The sequence below is a fragment of the Labrus mixtus genome, chromosome 7 (genome assembly GCF_963584025.1).
Source record: "Labrus mixtus chromosome 7, fLabMix1.1, whole genome shotgun sequence".
Classification (NCBI taxonomy): Eukaryota; Metazoa; Chordata; class Actinopteri; order Labriformes; family Labridae; genus Labrus; species Labrus mixtus.
Genome location: NC_083618.1, coordinates 22,688,347 through 22,699,063, shown reverse-complemented (window position 1 = coordinate 22,699,063; position 10,717 = coordinate 22,688,347). Strand labels below are relative to the sequence as shown.

At 44.9% G+C, this 10,717-nt stretch overlaps 1 protein-coding gene across 1 annotated transcript; it reads right to left on the bottom strand.

The window, feature by feature from the left end:
* Positions 1-4,709: 4,709 nt before the first annotated feature.
* LOC132977001 (E3 ubiquitin-protein ligase TRIM35-like) lies at positions 4,710-6,650 on the bottom strand. The gene has a single exon (XM_061041331.1). It carries the CDS (start codon positions 6,471-6,473, stop codon positions 5,025-5,027), a length of 1,449 nt encoding a protein of 482 aa, XP_060897314.1. The 5' UTR covers positions 6,474-6,650; the 3' UTR covers positions 4,710-5,024.
* Positions 6,651-10,717: the final 4,067 nt, after the last annotated feature.

Sequence of the window (10,717 nt, the reverse complement as noted above, 5' to 3'; positions counted from 1 at the left end):
TCTGTGTTCATTGGAAGTAAGGAAGAAAGCCACATGTTGAATCTTATTGGGTGATCTGTCATGTGCATTTTACAGTTGGGGATTTTGTACACACGTCTGCAGAGGCATTGGGTTCTCCTCGTCCGTTGGTTTTATTTACCCAAATTAGATATCAGAGAGGCAGCTGGCTCGTTCTGGTCTATAATCAGATCAGCAGCTGGACAGGATGAGCAGGACAATCATTCACTCTGTAGGGCCTTCGAGGAAACAGAAGAAGAAAAAAGGAACATATCGGAGTCAGATGAGCCCAGAGCAAACAGAGAGAGGTGAAACTTGGCAGGAAAGTGTAGCTTGGAATGACGTCTGTTTGCTGGACGGATCAGAGATTTTTGTTTTTGGTCAACGGATCAGAGCGGACTCAATGAGGGGGAGAGAGAGAGAGAGAAAGGGAGAGAGAGAGACAGAGAGACAGAGAGAGAGAGAGAGAGAGGGGGCAGTCTGTTTCTGGCACGGTTTCCAAACTGACTCACTCAGGCCCTCTAGTGGTAAGAAAACACACTGAAACATATTCATTAATCTCCCTCTTCCCTTTCTGCTTGTAACATGAGACTCATGTCTGTGTCCTACATGCCGACAAAGACATCAGAGAAAACACTTTTAACTTTCTCTCTTTAAAAAGTCAGACATGTGTTACTTTCACATACACAAAACTATACGTTTAAACAAATAAGTATGTACTTTTATCCACTTCATTATTATAGAAACGTAAATTCAGACAAAGTGATTTGATGCACTGCAAAAACTCAAATCTTAACAAATATTTCCGTCTTATTTCTAGTCACGAAAATATAAAATTATACTTCATATTAGTCATCTTAAAGGCAGGGTTGTTACTTTCCTCCAGATCCACTTTTTTCAGATTTTGGTTGAAATTGTCTTTAGGTCCTGACTGAAATTAATAACTCATGTTCTCTGAAAAAGGAACGAAGAAAATCCGTCATCTGTAGCAGTTGTAAACCTGTAAAAACTGATCAATGTCTGCCACGAGGTACCAATCTGATGAACCAATCAGGCGCCTCCCTGTCTACCTGCTCGCTCTCTACCTCTTGCGTGCTCTAGCCCGATGACAGAGTTGATACTGTGATACTTTATATTTGACGCCCATCTCAGAATAAACACAATGAAACTGTCTGATGGTTGTTTGCCTTCTTCCATTGTTCATGATGTTTGCTTCAATGTGAACTAAAGGAGGAGGTCACCTGAGTGAAAGCTTTTTGTGAGAATCTCAGGAAAGATTTTGGGGAAAGTACAAGTGTGTTGTGTACGACCAGCTCAGGATCAGCGGTGTGTCAGAGTGTGTTTAGTGTTGTCACCACGGCAACAAGAAACAACTTGTTTCCATCCGACTGAAAGGGTCGATACGCTCTATCAGCCCGAGCACAGCCAGCCAGGAGAGGACAGGTTTGGCGGGAAATGTCCGGTGTGTGTGTGTGTGTGTGTGTGTGTGTGTGTGTGTGGACGCACGTGTGTTGAGTATGAGCCTGCATGTTCGGAAAACACAGAGGCTGCCATTTTGTCCAGATAATGAAGAATAGGATCTGTTTTCTCTTTGTGTGTGTGTGTGTGTGCGTTCATGTGTTTTTCTGTGTGTGTGTGTGTGTGTGCGTTCATGTGTGTGTTTGTGTGTGTGTGTAATACAATTAGGGAATGATCTCATACAAAAAGGAAATACGATCAGCGAGCGTATGTCTTGTGTCACATGACACAAACATTTCAGGTCGTGGATCGGACAAACAATAGCTGTTTTCACACATGCACTCCTATAGATTTGGAGAGAGTTTCAGGAGGACTGCCGCTCAAAGAGGTTTGTTTTTCTCACCTGGCAAGAAACATTGGAAAAATCTAAAATGTGGAAAGTTGTGAGACAGATAGAACGGACGAGAATGAACGTAATTTACCTCTGAGTGTTAGTGGAGTCAGAGTAAAAAATTGGATAAATTTTAAATATTTTAAAAAGGACAAATTCCAGGGTGCAAGTGGTTTGTTGGTTAGTGCATGCACCCTATGTACAGAGGCTAAAGCCCTTGAGAGCGGTCGGCTCAGGTTCAAATCCGATCTTTGGCTCCTTTCCTGCATGTCATACCTCTCGCTCTCTCGCTCTCTCGCTCTCTCTGTCTCTCCCTGCTTTCTGATATATCAATCAATCTTTATTTGTATCGTGCCAATTCACAACTATCTGAAGACGCTTGACAAAAAGCAGGTAAAACACCTTACTTATTGTTATTATCTACAAAGACCCAACTTTAATCCAACATGAGCACTGAGCAACATTTAGCAAAGTTACGGTTGCAAGAAAAAAACGTCCGTTTAAGAGGCAGAATATTAACTATGACCATCAAACCAGAGTTACAGGGTCAGAGGTGCTGCTTGTCAACAGGCAAGGCAGGCAACAGTTTGGGGCCACAGACCAGTAGGGGGGCCCCTGAAGGATCACAAAACTTAAACCAAAGCAGTGACCCAAAATGTGCAAATTTTGCAATGACAGTAGGAAACCTCCGTAAGGGGGCCCCATCTGACAGCACTCACTCTCGTTGCCCAACATTGAAAAATGAAGAGGAATGATTTGTCTATAAGAGAGAGAAAAAATAACAGAAAGAAAAAGGAAGAGGAGTAAGTGTTGGGACACTGGCAGACATGATGAACGCTGGTCGGAGGGACCCCCCTTGATTCTTGCTTAGGGCGCCAAGAGACTCTAGAAGCGCTACTGTACAGGGTCAGACTGAAACAGTCTTTTGTTCACCAGTCAATACTCAAATTGAATGTGGAGTTAAAGATCAAAGCTCATTGGAGGCCTCTGAATATTAGTTTTGGTGTTTAAATGTTGAGTCAAAAGTTTGAATCTTTGTGTCTTGTCTTTAATTTCTATGTTGCAAACGGAGCCGCTGTGATGCGAGACAAAATTCAGACCATGTCGGACAATGACGTTCAATCAAATCAAATCAAAAGTCCTCCTGTTTTTGCTCCATGTGAGTTTTTAAACGGAGGAATAAAGGAGCAGTCTGTGTAAACAGAAACTACTCCAGACTGAGGAGAGTCTCCTGATGACGTTTGGGTCACACATGTTCAGTTTCCCACCAGTCCATCACCAGGCCCACCCGCTGAAATGGTTGGGCCAATTCCCAGGATATGACTTACACACATTCGATCAGTAGTGTTAGCGCTAGCCTCCTGGATAACATTAGCTACCTCGGGGCCGGCTATTATCTGTAATGTAAATATATAAGGTTTATATCACTTTAAGAAGAGGGAGTTGACATTTTGAAACTGGCTAAATTTTACAGCTTTAGGTGTAAAAAAAAATACTTGGTCATTGTTGTATAAAAATTAGGATGGACTTTGTTTTTTATGCTAACCTGGGACGCGCGCACTCCCCACCAGCGCCCCGGGTCGTCTCTCCTTTAAACATGAAACACTTCGACTGTGTTTTTACAACAACTTGCTGAGCCGAGACAGAAAGTATCTGCACGTCCTAACTCTCTCTAAGTGAGTATATAAAAATATGAAAGTGTTTTCTGGCGATATGTAAATGAGACGCTGTACAAACAGACGGCCGCTCTTTCTGTCACCACCTCTCCGTTATCTGTCGGAGTCGTGGAAGCTGTGGCCTTCTGCGTCCTTTATGTAGCCGCTGTTTGCTTTGAGATAACGGGCGAGTCGAGCACACAGCGTTTGGTCTTCGTTTTATCAGGACGACCTTTAGCGTGACTCACCGTGACTGAGTTCGCTCCTGCTGCTGTGATCAGATGTCACGACGGCTCCCGGGCTCAAAGTTTGTTTTCCTCGTGGAGCGTTTTATAGAGGAGATGCAGACGCTGTAAACAAACTGTGTCATGAAATATAAATATGTAACATTACACCCTTTATCTCCACATTACAAACTTTACCTGCTGGGAAAAATGAAACATGTCAGCACTACAAGGATTACAGGCTGGAGCCGATCCCAGCTGTCATTGGGGTAGAGGTCACACTCTGGACTGTTCAGCAGCCAATCACAGGGCTGACATATAGAGACAGACAACCAGCCACACTCACATTCACACCTACGGGCAATTTAGAGTCACCAGTTAACCTAACGAGCATGTCTTTGGACTGTGGGAGGAAGCCGGAGTACCCGGAGAGAACCCACACATGCACGGGGAGAACATGCAAACTCCACACAGAGAGGCTCCTGTCAGACGGGGATTCAAACCAGGAACCTCCTCGCTGTGAGGCAACAGCACTAACCACTGCACCACCATGCAGCCCCATCACACAGTATTGATTATTATTTAATTGTAGGCTACATACTTTATTAATCCCTGTGTGCAAATTCTGGTTTTTACACTGTTATTAAGAGACATGCTCCTCACACACGTCGGCCTGAATCACACACACACATGCACAAACAGGACGTGTGGACATGCGTTAGTGGAGAGACGTCAGAGCTGTTAGGACGCCTCGGCAGTACTCAGGAAGTGACCTGACACTGCTCCAGCAACGAGACGAACTTTCATACTTCTGCATCAGGGACTTGACCCAGTGACCCCCCTGTTCCCAACCCAAGACCTTACAGACGAGGCTACGTATTGTTTTAAAATGTAGTTTTGAATGTTTATCTGTGAGCAAAGAGGACGAGCCAAAGAGAAACTAGTGGAATCCTCTTTAATCCGGTTCACACACACACCTCTCTCTGTACCTGAAAGTGATTTATCATTCTGAGGTAAACAGCTAAATATAGATCAATGACATTTCTCACTTGTGTGTGTATTTGTGTGTTCTCAAAGACACTCAAGTGTGGGATGACCAATCCGGTAATGACGATGTGGTGACATCATAAGGATGAGGAAGCAAAGGAAAAGTCTCGATGACGTCATGCTGTAGAGACTCCGTGTGTCAGACATGTTTTATGTCCTTCATCCAAACGATGTGCATCAGTGGCTCATCAGACATTCAATCACAGACATCACAAATAAAACCAAATCTGACAAACACCCCTTGAGCACTCCCTAATCATCATCTTCCTCCTCATCAATGTCGTCATCGTCATAATCACAGTCTTCATCCTCCTCATCATCATCATCAGTATCCACGTTTGGTAAAATCTCGATTGGGCATTCACCTCCGTTGCCAATGTATGGAAACATCTTCTCAGTGCAGGTGTGTGTGAAGGTGTGTATGTGTGTGTCAGTTCTGAGATCAGTGAAGGACAGTTCTCCTCTGTTACAGTCCAGGTCCACTCTGATCTGATGAAGCTTCTTCTTCACTGAGAGAACAATTGGTCGGGCTGACGGGGAGATGGCTTGACAGTCACCATAATAGAATTCTATTGCCCATCGTTTAGACTTCATTTTGCTTTTCCTCTCGACAGACTTTGCTGCTACTCCCAGGGACCAGCTTCTACTGTCCCCAACCTCGACACTCCAGCTGTGAGTCCCGGACTCAAAGGCTTGAGAGCCCAGGACGATGGGTAGGCATTCAAATCTCTCTGGGTTGTTTGGACGTTTTCGTTCGTCTGCACGTTTCACACCGGTCAGATCTTTAGACAGGAGGAGTTCTGGATGAGCAGTGTTTGGATCCAGAATCACAGGAGTGTAGGAGACAAACTCTTTCATCTTGTTCCAGATGTTGAAGCTCAGGTTGCCCAGGTGTTTGGCCTCGTCGATCAGAGCTCCTGAGACCTGCTGTGGATCCTCCAGCAGGGTGCGCTGCTGGACTCTGTTCACTGCAGCCTTGTAGTTTTTCAGGAATGAGACGTCATCAGCTCTCAGCTCGTCTTCTGTGACTCTGATTGTGTCTGACAGAGCTGCTATCTCTCTGTTCAGAGCCTCGATCTTCATCTTAACTCGCTGACTCTTCAGCTCCTTTTCTAGCATCAGAGAAATGATCCTGACGTCCTCTTCCTCTTGTAGAAACTGGTGAATTTTCTTAAAATGCTCCTTAATCTGCCACTTTAAGCGTCTGGCCTGGACTTTAATGTGTTCTCCTGTTTGTTCACAATTATCTTTAACTTGTTCAAAAATCTCCAGTTTATCCTGTAAAGGCCTCATATATTCCTGAATCTTCCCTTTGTGTGCTTTTGCAGCTTCATCGACAGGTTTGAATCTGTGTCCAGTGTGTGTTTCTGAATGCAAACAGATGACACACACGGGCTGCTGATGGTCCAGACAGAAGAGTTTGAGTTTCTCAGAGTGCAGACTGCAGAGATCCTCGGAGTCTGCTCTCTGGTGCCTCGTCATGTCAAAGGTCTCACACAGGTTTTTCAAAGCCAGGTTACGAGGCGGATCACTTCTCGATGATCTTCTCTTACAAACCGGACACTCCTGTAGATCGCTCCCTCTCCACCAGTCCTGCAGACAAGGTTTACAGAAGCTGTGGCTGCACGTCAGAACAACAGGATCTGTGAAAATGTCGTAGCAGATCGAACAGGTGAGGTCCTCCTCTGGCATGGAAGCCATCTTCACTTTAAAACGCAGAAAAAAACGATCTCGACAGAACGTAAAAACCTCTCTCCTCTGAACAGATCTCTGCAGATTACTTATTTCCCTCAAACTTTGTAGGTGTTAGTTGTCTGGTATCAGTGCACTGCTGCCGTCTTTTCTCAACAGTAGTCCAAAGGTTAATCTTATCGTCTCTCTCCTGTTGTATAACAAGTCATAAAAGGGGCGGACTTTTGGGCGTCTGATTTACCAGATTCCATCAGCCAAACAAGACCTTTGCTCTGCCAACAATCCAGCCTGTGAGGGACCGAGCTGGTGAGCCCTGAGGAGTCTGATGAGGGCAGGTATCTAGGCCCCCTCCTCTTTCAGACCTCTCATCTTCTTCTCAGGGTTTGCATCCCAGTCAGCTGAGGTTCAAGCAGTGAAATAGTGTGAAGCTCAAAATACATTTTGTGCCTCTTACAGTCTGTGCTCGTGCTCCGATCACAGGGAATAAAAGTCACCACCCCCTCCCCACTCACTCGATCGGAATTCTCCTGATTATACCCTGCTGCGTTCTCACTCTCACTTTCTGCAGAGACAATACTAGTGAGCCGGGTAAAGTCAGAGTGAAAAATGTGGCTGACACATGCAGCTCACCCTCGAAAACTTCTGGAGTCTTTTGAGAGTTTCTCTGGAGTTTTTTGGGAGTGTGAAAGAAATTTATGTGGTAGCATGTGCTTATGGTTCTGTGTGTAATAACCAATAGGACCTGTACCTTGTGTGTGTGTGTGTGTGTGTGTTCTAATAAAGACGCTCAGCTGTGGGGTGACCAATCAGGTACTGACGACGTGGTGACATCACAAGGATGAAACCGGAGACTGACTGTAGACTCATTTGAGAAAAGTTTACTGAACTGTAACAAAGAAGATTCACATTTGATTTTTCCACCAGTGAAATAATTCTCCTCTGGCGCGGTCGTGTGCGCCCTCTGCTGACGCTGAGAGGAACTGCAGCTGGTGCAACACTGGTGCAACACACACCCGACACACACATTTGTGCAGAGTCACTGTGATGTGAGCGCTGAGTCACCGGCCGCTAAGACCGAGGGATCGTTTATCTCCTACGGTATGTGGGTCAGTCTGACTTCCCGCTCGGAGGGCATCTGTGTGCGCGCGCGCGCCTGTGTGTGTGTGTGTGCGTGTTTATGTAACGATGACTAAGCATCTGAGATGTGGACCGACCCACCTGTCTCACTCTCTCTCTCTGTTCAAAGTAAATCTGACTCTGCAGACCTGAATGATCTCAGCACAACAACATCAGATTTACCGGAGGACTCTGTGTGTGTGTGTGTGTGTGTGTGTGTGTGTGTGTGTGTGTGTGTGTGTGTGTGTGTGTGTGTGTGTGTGTGTGTGTAATCCAAGTCTCTCGCCCTCCACCTGTTGCCCCTCAGGTGACTCACGTACACAGCAGGTGATGAAAAGAAAGGAAAGAAAGAGAGAGAGAGAAAGGGGAGGCTGAATAATGAAGAGTGTTATTTCGAGGATCAAAAGGAGAGATGAGTCACTCCTTTTGACTCTGTTGATATTAGATCGGTTCACTGCGACCTTAAAGCAACAATATGCAACTCCTCCACCTATGAACAGTTTCAAAGGTCGATTCAATTGCACAATAACACAATAACACAATAACAGGGAGAATGGCGTCTCTCTCATGTCCACAGAGCGCTCTGATTCTGTTTACAGCACTTTGAAACTTTGGCAGCGGGCAGAGGTCATCTTCCGAGGCTTTAAAATGTGTGTATGCACAAAAAAATCTTGTTTTAAATTGCAAAAATCAGATGAGTATAAAATCAAAAGCAATGTTAAGACGGGGATAGTAGATGAGGTTGTTTTGTTTTACAGACTCAGATCAGTGTGTTGGGCTGTGGCTAATTCCTGGAAGCAGAAAATACTGAACTAGAAAAAGTAGAAAGAGTGTTCTGTTTAACGGAGCGCTAATCCGTGATCCACCCCAAAATCCAAACTCTACTATGAGGGTCAGAGAGTTCATACATGTGTGTGTGTTTGGTGTGTGTGTGTGTGTGTGTGTGTGTGTGTGTCTGCGGGCAGCAGCATGTGTTGCTCACATGGGGAATAACTCAGAGACGACGCTGAGCTGACAACACATGATAACAGAGAGATCAAATCATAGCTCACAGAGAGGCTTTCATTGAGAACATTCATAATGACGCCTGGAGAGTTTAGTGTTCGTGTGTGTGTGTGTCTGTGTGTGTGTGTGCGCTCCAACCTCGGCTAAATTGCACCCTGAGGATTGTGGGTAATCACTGAGGATGTTTAACCCCAGAATGTGAGTCAGGGGAACAGAGAGGCTTCTGTCCTATAAGGTGAAGAAGTTCAGTTTTTCTAGTAAAAACATTTAGACAAAACTGTTAATGAATGTATCAACAGAGCGCGGTGTGCAGATCATTTAATAAGATAAATACTTTTTCTTAGTTGTTTCTTCAGTTTGGGGTTTGTCTAAACACCCAAAGTGAGTGATGTTATATTGCTTTAAAGGAAGAAATGTGCAACATGTCATACGTAAATATATCAGAAATCCAGTCTAACCTGTGTAAATGTGTCTCTGAGTCCTGACTGTCTACAATGAGTGAGAAGCTCGAGTCCCGCTGGCTGTGTTGTTGTCAGAGCCGTGTTTACATGGACGGGACGACCGGCTCCTCCCCTTGTGTATAAAAGCTGTTTTAGTCAAGGACTAGAGAGAAGAACATACTCACTGATTATTTGGATGTTAGTAAGAGTTTTTAGATCACGTCGTTCTGTGTCAATTTACATGCATGCTAACACAACAATGCAGGACACAGGCGATTACAGCTTGAGCCAAGAACAACGCTAAAGTCCTTCCTGCGAACTCGAGTGGAGGGGGGTTGGAGGTGTGTCTCTCTGTATTTCCGTCTGTAACTTCGTGTTTTTGCTGCTGCCTGTCTTGGCCAGGTCTCCCTTGAAAAAGAGGTTTTTAATCTCAATGGGACCAACCTGGTTAAATAAAAAGAAAAAGTATGGAGGAGGCGTGGCCAAACAGCAGTTTGTTTCGGTTTCATGCTGGTGCTCAAGGGCGACATCTACTGGGTCAAAAAGTCACACACTCTTCCTTCAAGACTTGTAATGAAATGCCCAAAAAATATATAAGTAATGTATTCATATTTTATATGTGGAGGAATATATAAGTGACATATTCAGATTTTGTACATGAAGAAAGTTGGTAATGGATCTGCGTATTAAAACAGGTTGAATGGCGTTCATTGATGTTTGTGTCTACATTAAAAACAAAGCTGGATTGATGGCCTGACGTGCTGGAGGCGTCTCAACAAAGACGGTACTCATGAGTGTTGGTCTGTGATACGTATGACTGTTGGACAAATTATGGGGCGGGATATCCCCTTCACCCCTGCGTCTGTTTATCTTGGGTGACCCCTCCGCTTTAAGTTACTTGACTCCTCCCCTTGTAGACTGGAGCCAGACTGTCCTCATGGTAGAGAGGAAGCCTCTTGTTAAGGAATGGCCAGCTGGCTGCTCGTCCTGGAACGATTATCATACAGGCTGCTGGATAGGACAGAGGAGTGAAGGCCCTGACACACCAAGCAGACGGAAAAGAATTAGTGGAGCTGAAGGCCGACTGTGGCGTCGCCTCACGTCTTGGCCAACAAGTTGCACATGAACACACCACAAACACTACAGCCGACGGCCAACCACCACGTACGTTCTGCTCATGCATGAGAGGAAATAACTCTCCATGCCAGCAGGGGGCGGTAGTCCGTTGTTATGCTACGAGAAGACCATTTTCACACCGCTATCGCTCACCACTCGTATTATAGGTACTACTAATGGAGAATAATGTCTGATAAAAAGTTGAAAATGGCGCTGGCGTTGTCGGCCCTTGGTCTTTTAGTGGAAAAAGAAAAGAGGCGGAGGAGACAAATAAGGAGAAACCGCACTATGATGGGTGAAAGCATGGATACTACAGCGGCATGCTCAAGGGGCTTTACTGAACCTGTGTCGAGAGCTGGAGAGAAATGAACTAAATATGGAAAACAGGTATCATTTTCATACCTGTTTTATTTTTTTAATTCACCCCCGTACAGTGTGTGCCAGTGATGATAACAACTAATCAAACCTATTTAATTTTTTTCCCCAGGTTGCAAACATGTTTATTTATGCTGTAAAAACAGGCTTTTTTTGAATGTGGTGTGTATGTGACTTCGGTGTTCCTGGAGCCAGCCTCTA